At 51.3% G+C, this 23,555-nt stretch overlaps 1 protein-coding gene across 1 annotated transcript in view; it reads right to left on the bottom strand.

Moving 5' to 3' along the window:
• Positions 1-1,838: 1,838 nt before the first annotated feature.
• The window catches only part of zcchc2 (zinc finger, CCHC domain containing 2), a 42,218-nt gene continuing 20,501 nt past the window's right edge, over positions 1,839-23,555 (bottom strand). Inside the window, 11 exon segments of the mRNA XM_064346075.1 lie at positions 1,839-4,793; positions 5,960-6,494; positions 6,497-7,269; positions 7,646-7,780; positions 8,937-9,037; positions 10,096-10,166; positions 15,028-15,145; positions 15,926-15,986; positions 17,491-17,565; positions 21,120-21,214; positions 23,101-23,201. Of these exon segments, the coding sequence (XP_064202145.1) occupies positions 4,732-4,793; positions 5,960-6,494; positions 6,497-7,269; positions 7,646-7,780; positions 8,937-9,037; positions 10,096-10,166; positions 15,028-15,145; positions 15,926-15,986; positions 17,491-17,565; positions 21,120-21,214; positions 23,101-23,201 (2,127 nt within the window). The 3' untranslated portion in view covers positions 1,839-4,731.

Below are 23,555 nucleotides of genomic sequence, written 5' to 3'. Positions count from 1 at the left end.
ACCTCATTCAACAGCTAGAGCAGGGCTGCCCAACCCTGTTCCTGGAGATCTACCGTCCTGTAGGTGTTCACTCCAGCCCTAACAAAGTGCACCTCATTCAACAGCTAGATCAGGGCTGCCCAACCCTGTTCCTGGAGATCTACCATCCTGTAGGTGTTCAATCCAGCCCTAACAAAGCGCACCTCATTCAACAGCTAGAGACCTTGTTGAGCTGCTAATTAGCTGAGACAGGAGTGCCAACTTAGAGTTGAAATGAAAACCTACAGGACGGTAGATCTCCAGAAACAGGGTTGGGAACCGATGATGTAGATCCATATAGAGTACCATTCATCATCCTAAATCAGAGAGACATCCTGTGCATGCATCTTGGACTCACTGTATATTACTTTCTACACTGTACCTACTGCCAAGCATCTTTCCTGCAGTTTAAAGAATGAGATAGTCCCCGGTATAGCACTGCTCTTAAGATCATTCTGCCTGTTGTGTTGGGTTGGACCTTATTACAAATGAGTGTAGGAGGTGTAGTAATGTCTCTACTTTCATGTGTGTGGGACTGCAGGGCTGTTATAACCTGTGCACTCCTCAACCACATCTCTCTTAGCAAAGTGCTCTTTAAGGGTCCGAGGGTGAGATTTCTTGATCTTCACCGCCACCTAGTGGCAACCTTAAGAATGTCCTTACGGCAATGAAACTCAAAAGCAACCCAGTTCATGTGAACACGTTCTATTTAACTGCAAATCGAGCACGGCCCAGTTTGTCATATCAGCAGAAACTGGGCTACTGAAAAGCCTTCCCTCTCAGCTGCAGGGCCAGGTCAAAGACATCAATGCTGAATGAAAATGAAACGTTTCAGGCGACCTTGGTGTAAGGTTGCCTGCCTGTTAAACAGATAAGAAATAAGGTCTTCTCTGAGGTGCAATGGGCCATTAAGATTCCTGGACCTGCATCTGAGAGCCAGAGTACACTTTAAAATGGAGGACTCTTGCAGCAACAGCCTCTGCACATCAATGGATATTTCATAATCTAAAGGGGTCAGATGGGCCCTTTCTTCCCATTGGCTGGAGCCCGAATGGCTGGATACGGAGCCAGTATTCGCACAGATGTGGTAGAACAGGGTTTACACACCAGTCACACTCTCCCCTTCTTCCAGTGCCTGGTAGAGGCTTGTAGAGTATTGCATTAATCACACAGGCTCTGGGCCTGGGCACTGGGTGTGTCTACCTGTGTTTTTTTCTCCTCTTTGCACACAGGGTTCTGTTCTGTGATTGGTCATTAACACATGGTTCTTCTTTTCTAAGCTGCCTGCAATCTGGCCCTTTAAGGTGTAGTAATATGAGACTAGAATGCTCTTAACTTCTAACACTCCCAAAAACCCCACCCTTCAGAGGACTGCAAGCTTTTTGTGAATGGACTCCCAAAAAAAAAGAAGGTCCCTGATACGTCTCTGCCTCTGACCTCCCCACAGGCGCAGCTGTATCTTTAAATCATTCACATTTTCCTGTCACAGAAAACGCAACCTTTTTACGAACACTGGAAAATCAAATATAAACTGGAGGCCGTTAGCTGTTGTGTTCCGTGCCTGATTGTACAGAGTGTAGTAGCACAGTGGGTAAGGAACTGGGCTTGTAACCGAAAGGTCGCAGGTTCGATTCCCGGGTAAGGACACTGCCGTTGTACCCTTGCGCAAGGTGCTTAACCGAAATTGCTTCAGTATATATCCAGCTGTATAAATGGATACAATGTAAAATGCTGTGTAAAAAGCTGTGTAAGTCGCTCTGGATAAGAGCGTCTGCTAAATGCCTGTAATGTAATGTTCCGTCTCTGAATCGAGGCATGAATTTGGTGATTTTTTAAAATTTTATTTATTGCTGTCAATTCCAGAAAAAAAAAATCAATTTACATAAAATCCAAATTTGTTCTAGAAATATATTTGACCTTTTTCCAGTACAGAATAATAACATTTAGATATCAAAGAATACAGTAAACATACCACTGGGGGCAGCATTGTACCCCCATATATACAGTACAGCATTTTAAACCTTACAGGTGTTCCACAAACAGAGCTGGCAGGTGTGTGTGTATGCACAGTACAGCCATCCTACAAGAGCACAGGACTCACCAGCCAATCAGCACACTCCACGTAAGCATCTGTGGTCCACTCTTTTTCATTTTTTTTCTTCCTTTTTTTAATTTTTAATCAAAATAAATTCTACATTACCGCACTTTAAAAAAAAAATTTTTTTTTTGTTTAACATCAACACCAAAGACCAATTTTTCTGTCTTCGCTTTCATCACAAACGGGAAGGGTTTTTTTACAAAGCCACTTCGGTGGTCAAAGTCATCTTTTTAGAAAATACTGCAAGATCAAAAAAAACCCCTCAAAATCCAACTAATGGGGGCAACATAAAACAACTTTATATTAAATTTAGCGAGCGTGCGCATGCACACACACACACACACACACACACACACACTGGGTCCGGACACAAGCTATAACCATACGTGTAGATTGCGATAACTGGCGAGGAAGCATTAAGAACAGGGACTGATCCTACAAGCAGGATACAGTCATCTCTTTTGCCAATCATTCACGTGTCGCTGAGTTCATGATGTTCGTATTCTCAGAGCTGAGCGTAAATCTCGTGCGTGCGTGCGTTTGTACCGTGTGTGCGCGCGTGTATGCACTAGCATGCACGACGCTTCCAAATCTCATCGCTTCAGCGAGAGGGGAAACCCCTCAGATTTAATTATTATTTTTTTTTGAAAAATACCCCCCCCACGGACTGAAATTCTCCCAGTGGCTGCGATTCCCCTCCGCTTAAAATTCCCAGACTCGGAAAAAAAAAGAATCAGGCACCTGCAGAGCTAAGAATCCACACTACAGCATACAGACCGTTGGGGAGGGGGGGGGGGCAGGGGGGATAGGGGGGGAACGGGCTCATCACCAAGGAAGGAAGAGCAGGCGGACGGCAGCAGAACGAGCTCTCTCCCGCTCTCTCCCGGTTCTGTTCATCACGGCAGTGCACTTGAGGATGTATTTTTTTAAAAATGAAGAATAAAAAATAAAAAAACGAATTCTGGTATTTTATAGTGCAGGGGTGTGTTAAACTTCAATTCCTGGAAAGGTGTTATGTGGAAGCTTGTTTTCAGTCCAGTTACTACAACTCTTTCTGTAAGTGACATATCACTTTCTTCTTCTTCGCCCTGTTCCAGAGGTGGAAAGTCCAGGGGTCAGACAGTAAAAGTCCAGGCCGTGTGTTTCTTCCAACCCACGAACTCTGAAGGCTGAAGAATTGCACTAATCAGCAAATCCAGCTGACTGGAACAAAATACCGGGGAGGACTCTGACTTTCCGAACCCGGATTTTCCAACCTCTGCCCTAAACTCAACCGTCTGACAGCCAAATACTGGAAATGCGTAACTTTAAATGCGTAGAGATTCATAAAACCGTATGTATAGAGCAATACATAAAGCCAGTTCCTAAAGACAGGGATTAAGGGGGGCTGGAGCCAAAATGGCGTGAGCAGGGGGGCTTTCCAGGAACGGCTCTCCCTGCAGTAGTGCACTTTCCCCACTAAGAGAAAAAAAAACGAAAACGAAAACACAAACAAACAAACAGCAGCATTCGATGAAATGACCTGACACAGGTATGAAGAATAACTTCTTAACGACTGGGTTTCACATTATATCACGCGGCGAACGCTTGGAAAAAGGGCTCGCATGCCATTTCCAACACGCCAAGTCAAATTCCTCAAACCGACGGGAAAAAAAAAGAAAAGAAAAAAAAAAGGTTAACATACATTCAAAACATCCACCGCTCAGGAGAATAAGGATCCGAGATTTAAATACATATTATAAGAAAGGAAAAGGAAAGCATTTAAAAAACCTTTTCCTTGTCGTTTAACCAAAACAACAAAAAGAGAAATCAGAGGAGCTTTTCTGTACTTTTCTGTACAAACACAACGTTCCTTAATTCACACTAGCTGTTCTTTTTTTTTCATTTTTGAATAAATATTTAAAAATGCATTTAAACGATTAGCTGCTCCTAAAGTCCTTTAAACAATTTTATTGGCTTTGAAAAAAAAAAATCCTATGTATTTTCAGGTTTTAAAGCCATCTCCTTCAACATTTGAAATCGTATTTCCTCAAAACTTCAGAGGACTAGAGAAATAAAATTGTCTTCTTCTACAGGCAGGTTTTGCTATTAAATGAACTTGTTGGTGAATCCTCTGCCAACGTTAAATGAAATTCTGTGCTGACTTGCGGGGACTCAAATAGAAAAGCAGAAATGTTCTCATAGAAACAAGAAGATAGGAAGGATAAATATACAATAGTAAAAATAAACCCACAAAAAACCCTTTAATAACCCCAGTCCTCCCAAGTCCTTCCTTTATATCTAAGATCAAAAAAATCACCAGGCATCCAACAAAGATGCCTTATTTTTATTTTTTTAACAATTTAAGAAAATAAGTTAGTAAACACTAGGTGGCGCCAAAGCCCGTGTTCAGTGCAAAACACCAGAGGCCACGAAAGGAACTCTCCGCGGCAACGACAGGATTTCCCCTTGTCAAGAAAACAGGCGCAGCGTTCTTATAGTCCCGCCAGGCCATTGAAGCACATTCTAAAATGTAATAGAAATAAAAAAATAAAAAAACGCCCCTTAAAACGCCGGGTCTCTGGAATCTTTAATTTAGCGGAGCGAGAAAACGCCATAGTGGTCTCCCAGCGGCCTCATTCCGTTTTGTCGAGTCCGTCATTGGAGTGGGGAGCGACGAACTTCAGCCGAAATCCACCTGAAGAACAGAGACGAGGATAACGACAGGCTGCTTAGGCCCTCTAGTGGTAAAATCTCTTTACTACAGAGGTAGGTCAGCCTATCAGTGACTGTTTATTTGGAAACAGTACTTTAAAATGATGTCGTTCATATGCTAGTACTAATAACACGTTAAAAATAAAATGGTATGAAACATACTGAGTGTACAATTCTAATCTCAATTTGCCTAGAAACTAGCAGTATTCTGGATAAGAAAATTCAGAAAATCTTTTTAAATCTTTTTATATCTTTACTTATGTCTTCTGAATCTAGACTCCTACTGCTAGGTTACCATATCCAGTGCTCGGTCTTAGGTTGCTATGGAAATGACATCACAATTCTCAGATGCATTACGTGTGCTAACTAAATCCCATGGTGCTCAGCGGCTGATTGGAGTCTGTTAATCTTCTAACCGTTTAAAATCCAATCAGCAGAGAGAGCAGCGGTGACCGAAGCTAAGCGTAAGTTTTGAGGAGGGGCTTACAACTGAAAGATTAAAATTAAAAATTAAATTAATACTGTGCTGCAATTGAGCTTTGAAAGGAAATGGCCCTGAAGACAGAGGAGACCGAAAAGTAAACACTAACTTGTTTAGGCTTCCACATCTCTGCCACTTAAACAATATATATATATATATATATATATATATATATATATATATATTAATTCAAGCAAATTCATAATTACAATAATTACACGGGTGTGACAAGCCATACAAGGTTCGTCTGAAAGACGTCGTTTATAAACCCAAACTAGAAATATCCGCAAAACATCCTTAATAAGTAAACTTTTAAAATTTGTTTAATTGATTTTGAGACCCAGAGACCCGTGCTGTGAGCTGCCTGCGGAGACTCTGGGGCCTGAAGCGCTTTGGTCCAGCTTTGTGAACGGGTGACGTGCTGGTGAGGAACCAGGACGACCGCACGCGAACGCGCAGGGGGCTCCCTAACCGCGTAACGCCAACGAGGGCCAACGCTACAGAACAGGGAGGACCGGCACTCACAGCGCCACGCGCTCAGCGCGTTTGAATCGCCGCGGACGACCGACGCCGCGACGTCTACGGTCGTAGGCGGGTGTGGTCGCCCGGGCGACGGCGGCCGGAGGGGGGTGGTCGCCTGGGCGACGGCGGCCGGCGGGCGTGGTTACCTGGCTGCGAGGCGTCGATGGAGGGCTGGTTGCAGTCGTGCGCCTGGTGCCCGCTCAGGCCGCAGTTGTAGCAGGACACGCTGCCGCTCTTCTTGGGGGCGGGCCCTCCGGCCCCGGGCACCACGCCCAGCGAGGAGAAGACGGGCTGGTAGAAGCGGCCGAAGGCGGGCATCTGCTGCAGGCCGTACCCGGCCGCCGCCGCCGCGGCCTGGGCGCCCGCCAGCACGTGGGCGTCGCCGGGCGCGGGGGCGTGCAGCAGGGGCGCGCCCGGGTACGGGAAGAAGGGCAGCTGGGTGGCGCCGTTGCCGGCCTGGCTGAGGTAGCTGCTCCCGCCGCACAGTGAGGTCAGGTGGAAGAGCGGCGGCATGCCGAACACCTGCCGCGCCACCTGGGGCGGGAAGAAGTAGCTCTGGGCGTGGCCGCTGCCGCCGCAGTTGCCGCGGCAGCCACAGGCGCCGCAGCCCACGGGCTGGTGAGGGGGGGCCGCCGTCTGCTGCTGCTGCTGCTGCTGCTGGGGGGGCTGGGGCTGGGGGGCGGGGCCTGGGGGCCACCCCCGGGGCCGCTGCTGTTGATGTAGGCGGAGCCGTCGCCGCTGGCGATGTGCGCCGTGCTGTGGGTGAGGGCGGGGCTTGGGCCGGGGGCGGGGCCGGGGACGGCGGGGGAGGGGCCGGGACCTGCGCTGGCACGCCGGCGGGGGCGGCCGTGGCTCCGCCCGGGGAGGGAATGACGGCGCGGGGGGGCGGGGACGGAGAAGGAGGGGGGCAGCGGGGCGGGCTCGGTCGCGGGGCGCCGGAGGCGGGCGTCGGCTCGGGGCGGGGTAGCCCGGCTGAAGGGGGGACAGGTAGGCGGGGCCGGGGGCGATGACGCTGATGGCGCCCATGGGGGGTGGGAGAGGGGCGGAGCCACCTGCCTTGGACCCCGCCTGCGGACACGGGCCGGTCTTAAAGCGCTGGACCAGGGGCTGGGGGGCGGGGCCGGGGAGGGCGGGGCCCAGGGCGGACGGGAGGGGGGCGGGTTCCGGCGGTCTCTCTGCGTCGCCCCCCGCGGCGTGCCCGGCCAGGGGCTCGCGGGGTACCAGGGCCGCGGCCGGGGCAGAACCACGCCCGGTTTGCCCTCGCCTGGCGCTGGGGGGGGCACTCCGTTCTGGGCCACGAACGGCAGGGGCTGCAGGACGGGCAGCGAGGGGAACTTGGGGGCGCTCAAGGGGAGGCCGTCCTTCTGCGGGACGGCGACCGCGGGGTGCACCGCGACCACTGAAGCTCCGCCCACCGCTTTGCAGGACAGGAAGTCATCAGAGTTGCTGTCCGTCTCTGCACAGGGGAACAAGGCAGCACACAGGAATGAGGGCAAAGGTCAAGTGTTAAAATGAACATTCAGGCCTCAAAGTCCTATCCTCCCCCCCCGTCTCAGCCTATGAGCTCCTCCCTCCTCTCTCTCAGCCTATGAGCAGCAGTCAGGTCTGGCTCCTCCCCCCTCTGTCTCAGCCTATGAGCAGGTCTAGTCCCTCCCCCCTCTGTCTCAGCCTATGAGCAGCGGTCAGGTCTGGCTCCTCCCCCCTCTGTCTCAGCCTATGAGCAGGTCTAGTCCCTCCCCCCTCTCTCTCAGCCTATGAGAAGGTCTAGCCCCTCCCCCCTCTGTCTCAGCCTATGAGCAGCTTTGGCTCCTCCCCCTCTCTCTCGGACTCACCTCGGTCCTTGTCGTCCTCCTCCTCGCTCTCCAGGCTCTCCCTGCCGTCGTGCTGCGGGCTGGAGGGCGAGCTGTAGCTCTCCGAGGACGTCTCCCCAAACGTGTCCTGCCCCGAGCCGGAGTTCGCGGGGCAGTCTGTGGGGGGAGGGGCGGGGGGGGGGGGGGTACGGGTCAGACCGGCCCATCCCTGTGCTCACCGCACACGACAAGCACACGACCGCACATCGCACTTAAAACAACACTACCACTGCTGGTGCTAAACAACCAAAGCACTAACTGATCCAAATGCAAATATGGAGACGTGTTCATTTACATGCAGCCTAATTTACCCCCATGTAGATTTAAGGCATTGACCCTTTTTTTTTTTTTAAATTTAGAAGTCAGTGTTCTAGAACTCCACTGCTTTCAGTCACCAGTAGTGATTGTGACATCAGCATTAGAATGTTCAGTTAAGAGCATTCTAATCACATATTTGTGACCTCACACCTTAAAGGTGTAGACTGAATCACATGTACACTGGTGTGCAATAGCCTTAGCCTACTATAATGAATAATGGATCTAGATATTTTTGCAGCTGAAGGTTACTGGGAGCTTTTGGGCAGTGAAAGGGTCCCAGTAAATCACATACTCTTTGGAGGGACCTGGAAGAAGTCAAGGTTTGTTACAGTATTATTTGTAAAAGGGTCCCAGGATGAATTTTGCCATTTTGACAAGTTGCAAGGTTGACACACCTTCCTATACTGACCTTAAAGGAGACGTTCATGGGAACATGAGAGGGGAAAAAATTAGGTTTTGAAGCGAAATCTGTCACCATCGCTACAAGCTTTAATGGCAGAATCTCAACACATTCATATTTTCGCAGCGAATGCGACGCTCCTTCTCGACAGCTCTCGCCCACGCTGTCATGTGCTGACATTCTGCAATATGTCACCAGTTCACACTGCGCACAGCGCAACCTTACAGAAAGGGAAAAGGCTATGCTCCCGTCTGGCTGAATAAAGTTTAAAAATAAACCTAGCATTTAACAAGTTATAAGAGACGAGACATTAAAAAAAAAACTACTTTAGACTCAACAAACATTTTTAAACAAGGAAGTCACAATTATTCTGGGTTGTACTACACAAATCAGCTCTATTTTTCCATGCTAAGTTTTGCTGCCCTCTGCAGGTTGACTGAAGCCACTGCAGGCCTTATTTAACAGCACGCTATGGGGAGATGCAGACGGTGGTAGAGTCACACTGGAAGGAAGGCTGTTAATCTACCCCCCCCCCCTCCCCTCCCCCACGCTTACCTCTCCCAGGGGGGTGTCTCACTGTCTGCGCTGGGGGGGGTGGCCTGAGAAGACCATTACAGACAGCACCCCCTCTCCCCTCTCCTCTCCTCCCTTTCTCCCTGGAGGGACAGATGGAAAGAGAGAGGGTGGGAGATTATATATATAGAGAGAGTGAGGGGGGGGAGGAGTGAGAGATGGAGGGAGCGAAGGAGAGAGATAGAGAGGAGAGAGATGGAGGGAGAGGGAGAGAGAGATTGAGGCAGAAAGATGGTGAGATGTGAAGAGCGAGAGAGAGACAGAGAGAGAAAGATGGGGGAGAGAGAGGAGTGAGGTGGAGAGAGACGGAGACAGACGGGGTGGTGGAGTGAGAGAGGGAGAGGGAGAGAGCAGTAGAGTGAGAGACAGAGATGGAGAAAGAGATGGAGATGGGGTGATGGAGAGAGAGAGGGAGATAGAGAGAGGATTGAGGAGAGAGATGGAGACGAAGAGAGAGATGGAGACAGAGAAGGGGTGAGAGGGGTGGGTGATGGACAGAGAGAGGGAGAGGGAGAGAGGGAGAGAGAGAGAGAGAGAGAGAGGGGGGTGTCAGCTGTTGCTGTGAGGAGCTCAGCTCACACAGCGCAGTGACAGAAATGGACTATGGCGGCTGACGGCCGTCCGCCAACTCAGGGGCCTGGCTGAGCTGAGCTGCCCGCGGACATGCCTGTCCCAACGCCCTGCCCGTGGGCATGCCTGTCCCAACGCCACGCTGCCCGCGGGCATGCCTGTCCCAACGCCACGCTGCCCGCGGGCATGCCTGTCCCAACGCCACGTCTGTCTATCAGGAGAAATCAGCCTCTTCAGCTAAACAAAACCTCACCTTACACTGTGTGTGTGTGTATAATGTGTGTGTGTCTGTGTATGAAGTCAGTTGTATTCAATACTTCACTATTAGCACTGGGGAGATTATACTTTTGTTCCCACCTTAAGGGATAGTCATTTTATTAGGCTGAGTTCTTTAGCTCTGAAGACAGGGCCTTTAGTCTGTATGCTCACAAACACGCAAACATACACGTACACGCACGTACGCACGTGAGAACACACACACACACACACACACACACACACACACACACACACACACACACACACACACACACACACACACACGCACACACACACCAGGAGCGGTTCATACCTGTCGGTTGCCAGTGTTCTCCCTCTGCTCTTGTTTCCTGGGGGGCCGTTCCGTTTGTCATCGGTGGGGTGCTAACAGAGGAAAAAGGCGCTTAGAGACGCCCCAAAACCTACCTCACCCCCAAAACCCCAAAACCCCAGTGCCCCAAAACACACCAACTCCCCCTCCCACAACCTACCACACAAAACGAGAGGTTTCAGAAACACTACAGTACTGCTCTTATGAACCAGTGCTGCATATCATACAAGGTTATATTTCTTTTATGGATCCTAGACTATGACAAGTGACTGTGTGGTAAGGCCATGTATATTTAATAATAATGTAAAGCCTTTGTTTTGAGTTGACTGATGCTCCAACACTCATCTGATGTTTGCAGTTCTGTGCCAAAGATCTTAGTCTTGTGACTGACATGACACAGACCTTAAAAAGTGAAACAGGATCAGCTGAAAAAATGAGTAATTAGGCAAAACTAATTTAATAATACAGCTGCTGCTGGTATCAGAGAGACACTAGAGGGCTAGCCTTGGCGAGAATATAAGGAGCTCGCGTTTTACACGACCAGCGAAGCAGAAAGTGTACACACGCTCAGTTATCGGTCTTGTTTTGCATGGGTGATCTCCCACCTGTACGAGTGTGCGAGTATGCGAGTGTGCAAGTGTATGAGTGTGTGAGTATGCAAGTGTGCAAGTGTACGAGTGTGCAAGTGGCGACATAGCTCAGGAGGTAAGACCGATTGTCTGGCAGTTGGAGGGTTGCCGGTTCAAACCCCGCCCTGGGCATGTCGAAGTGTCCTTGAGCAAGACACGTAACCCCTAACTCCTCTAGCGAATGAGAGGCATCAATTGTAAAGCGCTTTGGATAAAAGCGCTATATAAATGCAGTCCATTTACCATTACCATTGTATGAGGGTGTGAGTATGCGAGTGTGCAAGTGCACAAGTGTGCGAGTGTACAAGTGTGCTATGTGTTAGGGAGTTAGTGTTTGAGTAAAGGGGCTGTGGGGGTCCCCTGCCAGCAGTGCTGTGACAGTGCAAACTAGGTCCCTGTGCAAGAGGAGGTGCGCATGGTCAGGGAGGCCGGTTGCCATGGCAACCCCCCACCCCCTCATCAGTGAGCGGCCGGTGGCACATCTGGCTCTTACGCGGCCGGGACCGAGCGCCGGCGGTAAGATTTACCGCTCGAATGTTCGCGCAGAAGGCCGTACCGCGAAGCCCGGTGAAAGCCATTAACTGGAGACGAGCGCATCTGCAACCGTAAATACCGCCAACTGACACCCCCTTTAACCGCGCTGTCTCCGGGGCGCGGCTGCTTCACGGTGCCTGTGCCGGTCGCCGCGGCGGGGTGACATTCCGCTCGTTAACGCAGCCTCGTTACGACACCAGGGAGAAACGTGCGGCGAGCTCGCGGAACGAGTCGCCGCTCCCCGAAGCTTCGGCCGAACGGACCGCACGCCAGAGACAGCCCGTCACAGTAAAACACGGCCAGACAGGCCAGATCTGTGTGAGACTGCAGACAGACAGGCCAGATCTGTGTGAAACAGAGCCAGGCTGCAGACAGACAGGCCAGATCTGTGTGAAACAGAGCCAGGCTGCAGACAGACAGGCCAGATCTGTGTGAAACAGAGCCAGGCTGCAGGTAGACAGGCCAGATCTGTGTGAAACAGAGCCAGGCTGCAGACAGACAGGCCAGATCTGTGTGAAACAGAGCCAGGCTGCAGGCAGACAGGCCAGATCTGTGTGAAACAGAGCCAGGCTGCAGACAGACAGGCCGGATCTGTGTGAAACAGAGCCAGGCTGCAGACAGGCCAGATCTGTGTGAAACAGAGCCAGGCTGCAGACAGACAGGCCAGATCTGTGTGAAACAGAGCCAGGCTGCAGACAGACAGGCCAGATCTGTGTGAAACAGAGCCAGGCTGCAGACAGGCAGGCCAGATCTGTGCGAAACAGAGCCAGGCTGCAGACAGGCCAGATCTGTGTGAAACAGAGCCAGGCTGCAGACAGACAGGCCAGATCTGTGTGAAACAGAGCCAGGCTGCAGACAGGCCAGATCTGTGTGAAACAGAGCCAGGCTGCAGACAGACAGGCCAGATCTGTGTGAAACAGAGCCAGGCTGCAGACAGGCCAGATCTGTGTGAAACAGAGCCAGGCTGCAGACAGACAGGCCAGATCTGTGTGAAACAGAGCCAGGCTGTAGACAGACAGGCCAGATCTGTGTGAAACAGAGCCAGGCTGCAGACAGACAGGCCAGATCTGTGTGAAACAGAGCCAGGCTGCAGACAGACAGGCCAGATCTGTTTGAAACAGAGCCAGGCTGCAGACAGGCCAGATCTGTGTGAAACAGAGCCAGGCTGCAGACAGACAGGCCAGATCTGTGTGAAACAGAGCCAGGCTGCAGACAGACAGGCCAGATCTGTGTGAAACAGAGCCAGGCTGCAGACAGACAGACAGGCCAGATCTGTGTGAAACAGAGCCAGGCTGCAGACAGACAGGCCAGATCTGTGTGAAACAGGGACAGGCTGCAGACAGACAGGCTGCAGACAGGCCAGATCTGTGTGAAACAGAGCCAGGCTGCAGGCAGGCCGGATCTGTGTGAAACAGAGCCAGGCTGCAGACAGACAGGCCAGATCTGTGTGAAACAGAGCCAGGCTGCAGACAGACAGGCCAGATCTGTGTGAAACAGAGCCAGGCTGCAGACAGACAGGCCAGATCTGTGTGAAACAGAGCCAGGCTGCAGACAGACAGGCCAGATCTGTGGATCTGTGTGAAACAGAGCCAGGCTGCAGGCAGACAGGCCAGATCTGTGTGAAACAGAGCCAGGCTGCAGACAGACAGGCCAGATCTGTGTGAAACAGAGCCAGGCTGCAGACAGACAGGCCAGATCTGTGTGTGAAACAGAGCCAGCTGCAGAGCAGCCAGAACAGACAGGCCAGATCTGTGTGAAACAGAGCCAGGCTGCAGGTAGACAGGCCAGATCTGTGTGAAACAGAGCCAGGCTGCAGACAGACAGGCCAGATCTGTGTGAAACAGAGCCAGGCTGCAGACAGACAGGGCCGCAGATCTGTGTGAAACAGAGCCAGGCTGCAGGTAGACAGGCCAGATCTGTGTGAAACAGAGCCAGGCTGCAGACAGACAGGCCAGATCTGTGTGAAACAGAGCCAGGCTGCAGGCAGACAGGCCAGATCTGTGTGAAACAGAGCCAGGCTGCAGACAGACAGGCCGATCTGTGTGAAACAGAGCCAGGCTGCAGACAGACAGGCCGGATCTGTGTGAAACAGAGCCACTGGTGCAGACAGGGCCCAGATCTGTGTGAAACAGAGCCAGGCTGCAGACAGACAGGCCAGATCTGTGTGAAACAGAGCCAGGCTGCAGACAGGCAGGCCAGATCTGTGTGAAACAGAGCCAGGCTGCAGACAGGCAGGCCAGATCTGTGTGAAACAGAGCCAGGCTGCAGACAGACAGACAGGCCAGATCTGTGTGAAACAGAGCCAGGCTGCAGACAGACAGGCCAGATCTGTGTGAAACAGAGCCAGGCTGCAGACAGGCCAGATCTGTGTGAAACAGAGCCAGGCTGCAGACAGACAGGCCAGATCTGTGTGAAACAGAGCCAGGCTGCAGACAGGCCAGATCTGTGTGAAACAGAGCCAGGCTGCAGACAGACAGGCCAGATCTGTGTGAAACAGAGCCAGGCTGCAGACAGACAGGCCAGATCTGTGTGAAACAGAGCCAGGCTGCAGACAGACAGGCCAGATCTGTGTGAAACAGAGCCAGGCTGCAGACAGACAGGCCAGATCTGTGTGAAACAGAGCCAGGCTGCAGACAGACAGGCCAGATCTGTGTGAAACAGAGCCAGACTGCAGACAGACAGGCCAGATCTGTGTGAAATAGAGCCAGGCTGCAGACAGACAGACAGGCCAGATCTGTGTGAAACAGAGTCAGGCTGCAGACAGACAGGCCAGATCTGTGTGAAACAGAGCCAGGCTGTAGACAGACAGGCCAGATCTGTGTGAAACAGAGCCAGGCTGCAGACAGACAGGCCAGATCTGTGTGAAACAGAGCCAGGCTGCAGACAGACAGGCCAGATCTGTTTGAAACAGAGCCAGGCTGCAGACAGGCCAGATCTGTGTGAAACAGAGCCAGGCTGCAGACAGACAGGCCAGATCTGTGTGAAACAGAGCCAGGCTGCAGACAGACAGGCCAGATCTGTGTGAAACAGAGCCAGGCTGCAGACAGACAGACAGGCCAGATCTGTGTGAAACAGAGCCAGGCTGCAGACAGACAGGCCAGATCTGTGTGAAACAGAGCCAGGCTGCAGACAGACAGGCCAGATCTGTGTGAAACAGGGACAGGCTGCAGACAGACAGGCTGCAGACAGGCCAGATCTGTGTGAAACAGAGCCAGGCTGCAGGCAGGCCGGATCTGTGTGAAACAGAGCCAGGCTGCAGACAGACAGGCCAGATCTGTGTGAAACAGAGCCAGGCTGCAGACAGACAGGCCAGATCTGTGTGAAACAGAGCCAGGCTGCAGACAGACAGGCCAGATCTGTGTGAAACAGAGCCAGGCTGCAGACAGACAGGCCAGATCTGTGTGAAACAGAGCCAGGCTGCAGGCAGACAGGCCAGATCTGTGTGAAACAGAGCCAGGCTGCAGACAGACAGGCCAGATCTGTGTGAAACAGAGCCAGGCTGCAGACAGACAGGCCAGATCTGTGTGAAACAGAGCCAGGCTGCAGACAGACAGGCCGATCTGTGTGAAACAGAGCCAGGCTGCAGACAGACAGACAGACAGACAGGCCAGATCTGTGTGAAACAGAGCCAGGCTGCAGACAGGCAGGCCGTGGACCAGGAGGCCGCATCTCTCTCTATCCCGGTCCACCATCGCCTCTCAGTGTCCCGGGACAGGGAGGCGGACCCTCGCTTGCTGTCCCCCCTCCTCACCTGCAGGGGTCCCGCGGCGTGGGGATCCAGGACGCTCCTCCTCCAGTCGGTGGCGCCGTTGTGCTCGGAGCGCGGCGTCCTCCGGCTCTCCGCCTGCGAGCTCTTGGTACTGGGAGTGCTTTACAGACAGGGGGCGGTGTGGTGCTGTTACAGTATTTACTCACCAAAAACACATAACAATAATGACACGTGCAAATGGGGAAATCTATAAATGCTGCTTTAAAAGGGACCTATGGGAGGACTTGTCACTCAAGGTGGAGCTATAAGACATTAACAGGGCGACATACCGAATGTGGAGTTATGAGACATTAACCCAGTGAAGAGTAGTTGTTTTGGAATGTTCTTTCAAAATTCTGAGTCAGTGTTATAGACCAGTAGTGACTGTGACATCAGCATTAGAATGTTCAGTTATGAACATTCTGTTCACATTATTCGTGATCTCACACCTTAAAGGCCTAATAGGGTGACACACCTAAGGTGGCATGACGGCATTAGTGGCATTAATAACTTAAGGCTTAAGAGACTTAACTTAAGTCTCGTAACTTAAGGTGGCGTTGAGATATTAACAGGATGACATACAGGAGGTGCTATGAGACATTAATAGGATGACATATTTAAGGTGGGGTTATGAGACATTAACAGGATGACATACAGGAGGCGTTATGAGACATTAATAGGATGACATATTTAAGGTGGCGTTATGAGACATTAATAGGATGACATATTTAAGGTGGCGTTATGAGACATTAATAGGATGACATATTTAAGGTGGCGTTTTGAGACATTAATAGGATGACATATTTAAGGTGGGGTTATGAGAAATTAACAGGATGACATATTTAAGGTGGCGTTATGAGACATTAACAGGATGGCAGACAGGTGGCGCTGTGGTGCTTACCTAAGGCTTGGGCTCTTGCTGCCGTGTCTCTTTCGGAGGCTTGGAATGTACGGCTCCAGATCTGAGGGGACAGAGAGCTCATTAGGAGCAGAACTCCTCACAGGAGGCTCTGCAGCGCCCTCTGCTGGCATGGAGGAATGATGCAGCTCACCGTCTGCAGGGTCTCGAGGGCTGGGACCAAAATATTCAGAAAGTAATAAAACCTCTCAATTTCTGTCTGTTCCTGACAGTTAGGCCATTCTTACCTGTGCAATAAAGGGTAAATATACTCCCAACAGCCAGCCGTTTATTTGCTGATATATATATATATATATATATATATATATATATATATAATTGTTTTCCTTCTGAAAATCGACTGAAATGCAGAAACAGCACAAATGCAACTTTGTTCCTAGTGCTCTCAGTTGTCCAGCATGCAATCTGAGCATAATGCCCTCCCCAAACCTTAGCAGGCACGTTCGTGTTCACATCGAGTCTGCAAGCCCTACAGCAGCGCTGTCTGCTGGCCTTTCTCACAGAGAAACCGAGCAGTTTTACCCACAAAAGGGGGCTAGCGGCTAGCGCGACGCAGGTTAACGTTAGCACAAACACGGGAGCGGCAGACAGACAGACCCTTCTGCTGCCGTTCTGGAGCCAGAAGCCAGGTGTAACGCTCCCGTACGACAGGGGATTGAGCACCAGGGCCGTGAGGGACAGTCTCATTACCGCCATTTTAGCCGCAGCATTCAGCCGAAAGGTCCTCCAGCTGCGCAGGCTCAGGGTCTCCCATTCAGCCGCTCTCCTAGTGCTGATTAAGCCAGCCGCTGGAATCAGTGTGGGGAACAGCAGCAGTTACAGTCTCTCTCTCTCTCCGTTTCCCTCTTGCTCTCTCCATTTCCTTCTCTCTTTCCATTTCCCTCTCTCCCTCTGCATTTCCCTCTTTCTCTCTCCATTTCCTCCTGTCTCTCTCTCCGTTTCCCCCTCACCCTCTCATTTCCATTTCAGTCTCTCGCTCTCCATTTCCATCTCTCCCTCTTAATTTCACTCTCTCCAGCTCTCTTCATCTCTCCCTTGCTCACTCTCTCTCCCTCCCTCAATCTATTTCCCCCTCTATCTCTCCATTTTCATCTCTCATTTACATTTCCCTCTCTCCCTCTCCATTTCCCTCTCTCCAGCTCTCTCTCTCTCCCTCCCTCCCTCCCTCCCTCCCTCCCTCTCCAGGGATCCAGCCGGTTCAGTGCTGCCCACAGCCCCAGATACAGTGGCCAGCACCCCCTGCTCATAACTGTGATCTGCATCGCCAACTCGCCAAGTCATGTGACAGAACACGGACTCGAATGCTGCACCCGCACAGCGCCCGATCGCGGCCAGCGATGCCCCGTGTCTGTCCGTCCGTCCATCCGTCTCCCCGTTTCCACGGTGATCTGTGTTTATGAATATGTATGCGTGGCGGCGTTTGTGTGCGGTCCTGCATCTTTGACGCAACGCTGCTCTTTATCTGCGAGCCTCTCTCCGTGCGTGTGGGCGGAGCCTCGTCGGTGGAGCCTTGTGGGCGGAGCCTCGTGGGCGGGGCTGGCTCTTACCTTCCTCCTGACTGGACGTCTCGGAGCAGTCCTCCTTAAAGCGCTCGGCGGGCAGCCCCGGGGGCGTGGCCTTACCTGCGGAGGGGGAACAGATGGCGGGCGGACGGCGGGTCAGCGTGGGGGCGGGGCCGAAACCACCGCCCCCCCCCAAACACGCTGCGGCGCGGAGGGGCAAACAGACCGCGCTCCGGCACAAATAACACTGACCCCCCCCTCTTATCCACGTGGGTTACCCCGCACAGGGCTGCCACTGCCCGCCGGTGCTCACACGGCAGCAGCCAGATTTCCCCTAGCTGCCAATCCCGGCGAAACACGGCTAAAGTAAACATCAGACCGTACGAACGCACGCAGCGCGCCGACAGGAGCTCACGCTAATCCGCAAGTCCACTTCGACGGCTGCGGCGATGCGGACGCGCAAACAGACACCGAGTATTATGCGCACACGCACGCGCATATTAACAACGCCGTGAGCCGCGCGCCGCTTAGCGATCGCTCTCACCCAGAACGACCGACGCGCACCAGCTCCCGCTGTTTACACGCAGCCCCCTTCACCGAGCAGGATATTTACTGGAGGGCTAAAGCGGGCTGCTTGAGAACACAGCAGCGGGTTCACACAGGGAACCAAACTCCCACTCTGGGAAGGTGCAGATTCAGCGCCCTGACCATCACACTACATACACTGCCACCCTGCAGTATAAACATCAAGCATAAATTAATCAATTGCCACCCGCCCCCAGTATAAACATCAAGTATACATGAATAAACTGCCACCCCCACCAGTATAAACATAAAGTATAAATTAATCAGTTGCCACCCCCCCAGGATAAACATTAAGTACAGCTTAATCCGACTTAATGTATCGTACCAGTTCTACTTGTGTTATTTAACCAATAAGACACAAAGGCACATCTTTGTATAATGTCTCTACGTGATGCCAATACTCTGACACCTCGACAAAACAGAACCGCCTTAACACAGAACTGCCTTAAAACACAGCTCCTTTAAAACAGAACTGCCTTAACACCTTAAGACAAGGAAAAAAAAGGCAGAACTGGCCAGATTCAGGCCAGCAGCACAGACAGTTAAGCCAACACACTGTGTGCAGACAGGTGAATAACCCTCACACCAAACCCCTGACTTTTTACCATGTGGGGTAAAATGGGAGGGGCGGTGTAACTGAAGCTCAGGGGAACCTCGCTGCCTATGGCTGTGCTTCTACGCCAATCCGCCTCATTTTTACAATTTTTTTTTTAGCAGTGATTAATCACCCCTTTGAAGAGCAGGTTTTTTGGAATGTTTTTTTCTCAGAATTCTAAGCCAGTGTTCTAGAACTCCATTGTTTTCAATCACCAGCAGTGATTGTGACATCAGCAATAGAATGTTCAGTTAAGAGCATTCTGATCACGCACATTCTGACCGCACACCTGAAAGGGTTGAAACCCTGCCCTGAAAGGCTATCGTTATACCGTAAGGTCACTTTTACAGTGCGACTATGTCCACTGTGTTATTATCACTGCTGTTCTTCCCCTGGCCCAGGGCTATATCTTCATGTCCACAGGGAAGAGCAGGTTCACCCATCTCTGAAAACTGTGCAGCGCCAAGAGAACAAAGACTCCCTTCCATAAGAACCGTCCCCTGAATACAAAGAGCAAAGAGAGGCAGGACAGAGAGAAGGGCCCAGTGTAGCCACTGCTAAAGGGACAGGGAGGGGGTGGAATGGAGGGAGAGAGAGATGGAGGGAGAGTACAGAGGAGGGGGGAGAGAGAGGGAGAGATGCAGAGAGAGAGACAGAGAGAAAAAGAGAGCGGAAGATGGAGGGAGGGAGAGAATCACTGAAACTGAAGCCTGCTGAATAATCACAGCGCACTGGATTATGACGAATATCCGTCTCCTCTTGGACTACGCCTTAAACAGCGAGGAGAACTGAAACTTAAACAACAGCCAGTGACTGAAATGAAACTGAAATAACAACGAGAGCGACTGAAACGAAACTGAAAGCAGCCTCAGGTAGAGCAATCGACCAGTAATACGCACGACACCGACCGGCAGTATCAAACAGCGTGGCGTACGCGTGAGCCCAAACTACACCTAACACCGTCTGCTCAGAGTCAGAGGCGGAGCTTCCACAGCTGGGGCTCAAACCCCTCCCTCCGGTGCCCAGGACGCGTCAGGCTGATCTCCTGTGGTGCACAGGTGTTAAGATCAGGTGTTAAGTGCAAGTGCGAGCGCAGGTGTGAGCCTGCCTCGATCGTTTTTTCACTCCCAGAATACCTCTGGTGCAGAGTGCTTTCCACTCTCGGGTCTGGAGCAGGTGGAACGCAGTAACAACAACGCCAACTGGTTAAAGAACAGGCCACTCCCTCCCCCCCCCAAAAAAAAAACAATTAAATATAATTGCTCACATAAGGAGTCGGCTCAAAAATAAATTAACGAATGCCTTTGTCGGTTATGCATTTCATAGGCAATTAGCTTCAGCTGAAAAAGCAACGTGATTGCATTTTCCTGGCTACATTAGTTGCCGGTACAATATAATTTCAGTGTTTACACTGCAGTTTATTACTGTACTTACTTTCATAATTTTCTTCACTAGGGAGCGCAAACTCCCTAAAAAAACTCTGAAGAAGGTACGCCATGAATTTTGACGACATTACAGACAGCAGCGAGGGCTGTTCGACAGCACCGTTTGGCTGCGGTTCAGTTGTGTTTGTGCAAATCCTTTTCTCACGCCACACCTGAGCAGGGCTTTGGGTAACCATGCAAACACTAGCGGCTAAACGTAAAACACACAATGCTACGTGACGACACGCTCGAATGTGGGAGTGGCCTGATCGCCTTCGACGTCGCCTTGGTAACCCGTTGTTCGAGTGGTAACTAGGAAACCAGGGCGGCAGTGGTTAAGGTGTGCTGGTCTCGTAACCTGAAGGTCACAGGTTCAATTCCCGTGTAGGACACTGCCGTTGAGCAAGATACTTAACCTGCATTGCTTCAGTATATGTAAATGCTATGTAAAAGTTGTGTTCAGGATAAGAGTGTCTGCTAAATGTACTGTAGTGTACTAACTAAGCTTGTATCAGAAAGGACACGGTTTTGAATTGTATGCCAAAAGTGACCCAGTTTTGAGTCTGCTAGGTACCAGCAGTCACGTGAACGCCGTTGCAGTCATGTGACACTGCCTGTAATAGTCTGGAATGGGTCAGATCCACCATCAGACTCATTAATGCTGGTCAGGACCTCCAGCCAGTGGGTGGTGCTGATGAGTGAGTGTTTGCCTCGTGAGCTCTTCTTCTAAGACTTTTGAAACATGAAGACAGGGCCCAGGGGGCTATACATCAGGTTGGCGAATGTGGGCGTGTCCTTGCGCCAGACAGAAATGGGGGCCTCTTGGCCAATCACGTTCCTTTCATCCAGGCGCTCTTAAAAACGATTTGGGGGACCTTGAGAAAACTAGCCAATGGGGCAGTTCACAAGTCTAGCGGATTTCTGGGCAGTACGTTCTTAGATCTAAACTCGCATGCGGTCTGGCCACACACTGCCTGTCCTGTGCGTCAGCCAGCTTTTGTTTTGAGGCGCTGGATTGGCTGTCGGGGGGGGTCTGTGCGTTTGTCCGTCGGAGAGACAGAAAGACTTACAGCGGCTGCAGTTGTCCTTTAAGGGGTCGGACAGGAAGAAGGAGCAAACTCTCCTCGTCTGGCGGAAATCCTGAGGTGCCAACAGGAACTTCTCCCTGAGAGGGAGAGGGAGGGAGGGAGAGAGAGCGAGGGAGAGGGAGAGAGAGAGAGAAAGGGAGAGAGAGAGAGAAGGAGGGAGAGGGAGAGAGATGGAGAGAAAGGGAGGGAGAGAGAGAGAGAGGGGAGAGGAGAGAGAGAAAGGGAGGGGAGAGAGGGAGAGGGACAGAGAGAGAGAGGGAGGGAGGGAAAGAGGGAGGGAGAGAGAGAAAGAGGGACAGAGAGTGAGAGACATTCAGCAACTGTCACCGACATGTCACTCAAATGTCAATGATGCCAACTGTAGCGGGTCAGCCTGCCAGTCACAGTGATGAGTAGCTGATGAGTGTGCCTGATGAGAGCGAGTGACAGAAAGAAAGAAAAAGAAAAAACAGCACAGGCACAGGAAGTAAGATCCACAGCGCTGACCTAATTACTGAATCCCGGGTATCAAAGGAAGCTTTTCCATTTTCAAACAGGCCTGCTCTTCAAACGCCGCACTCCTACCCAACACCTCAGACCGCTGCTATCAAAATGAGCCCTTAAGCATCCTCACACAAAATAAGACACAGGGAGCCCTCAACACTGCATTCTAAAAATCATCTCTCCAAGGCACAGTGTGACCTACTGGCTCCAAAAACCGGGGGAAAAAATATGACATTCACACCTTCAATACCACCTAAACCAATTAAGTAAAGGTTATTCAAAAAAAGTCAGCAATAACAGCAGTATTAGAGCTAAGCAAACAGCATCTCTGCGTTTGCAAACACACCCGAGCGTTTTTATCTACCGTTTTATCTTTCATTTCCGAGCAGCAGTTCTGCATTAAAGGCGGACGCTGATCCTTCGCTCTCCTGACAGCGCTGCTGTGACAGACAGGGAGACCGTGTGCCTGTCGCGCGCGGCTCATTATTTCGCGGCTCACCCGCGGCTGTGCGGACCGGGGCCCAGTCGCAGGTTCGAGCCTGTGCTGTGTCACTAGCGGTCTGCAGCGATGACACGATTGGGCCTGTCCCTCCAGGGATGGGGGGGGGGGGGGATTTGGGCCAAGGTGACTGGGGTCACAGGACACGTTAGCCCCGCCCAGCAGCACGCCAGACGCCCACAGGCTAACGGCTGTTATCAGACGAGAGCTCTCCTCTGATTGGCCCGTTCCTGCAGTGCCGTGTGGCCTGCAGGATGTGACACAGTCGCTGGCTCCAGGGTGAGAGTGTGAGAGTGTGTGTGAGCTCTCTCTCTCCGTCCCTCTCTCTCTCCTTGCTCAAGGGAAGGTGGTTCAGAGGTGACCCCAAAAGCAGTTTTGGGGGGAGGTTGGGCACAAAAAATGAGAAAATATAAAAATGTTCCAAAAGAATTTTATAAATCATAAATGTAATGTAATAAGTGTGGTAAAACTGTAATAAATAGGCAGCATCTGCAAAGCCCCAAGGTTACTTTCATACTTCAGGATCAGCATTTTTCCCCCAACCTTCCTTTATGTGGAGTCCTGCTGTGAAATTTGGCTCCACACTAAAACATTAACTCTTATTAATGCATTAAAATGTCAGTTGTTAATGTGTTAAAAGGAATTTTATAAGTGTGACGTATGAAGCACTGCACCACACAGCCTTAAAGCAGCACGACAGCTGGCATGATGAGGGATGTCACTGGTGGGCTGCACGCATCATAAACCCCACTGGTGCCTGGGAAACGTAGTCCGCACAGCTCAGGTGAAATCGAAGCTTCATCCCTTCTTTCGGTAAGACGCAAAGCGGTTTCACTGAATCGAAAGAGCATAGTTTTGGATGAAGAGGAAATGAATCGCGTGCGGAGCCAGACTCTGAATGTGGCAGATGCCCTGGTATCAGGTTACCCCCCCTGGGAGGGTAGTCTCTGCAGAGCAAGGGGGGGGGGGGTAGAATCTCACCTCAGCGTCCTCTCCAGCTCCCTGCCCTCGTGCTGGTCGCCACGGTGAAGCAGGTTCCGGATGCCTCTCTCGAAGGATTCCGAAGCCCTGTCCTTTGGAAGCTGAGTTTGGGACACAGAGCGAACGCTGCATTAGTCTCCAGCAGTCTACCCCACAGAATCTTATATCAAACAGCGGACACTTCACAGCTTCACACACACGCTGCAGCTACACACTCTCATTGTTATACGAGGAGCGTACACTGTCAAAAGCATGCAGGACGTACAAAGACTACTTTTCTTTCTATTGGTCTTATTTGTATTTTATCAAATTATCATTATTTATATTTTTCTGTAAAGCACTTTGTCACTCCATTTTGAAAAGTGCAATATAAATAATAATAGTAATAATAATAACTCTACAGGAAGGCTTTGGCTCCATACAGCTTGTCAGGGGTTGCATTGCTAATATACTTA

Source organism: Anguilla rostrata, chromosome 8 (assembly GCF_018555375.3).
Source record: "Anguilla rostrata isolate EN2019 chromosome 8, ASM1855537v3, whole genome shotgun sequence".
Taxonomy (NCBI): domain Eukaryota; kingdom Metazoa; phylum Chordata; class Actinopteri; order Anguilliformes; family Anguillidae; genus Anguilla; species Anguilla rostrata.
This window is presented reverse-complemented; position numbering and strand designations above follow the sequence as displayed.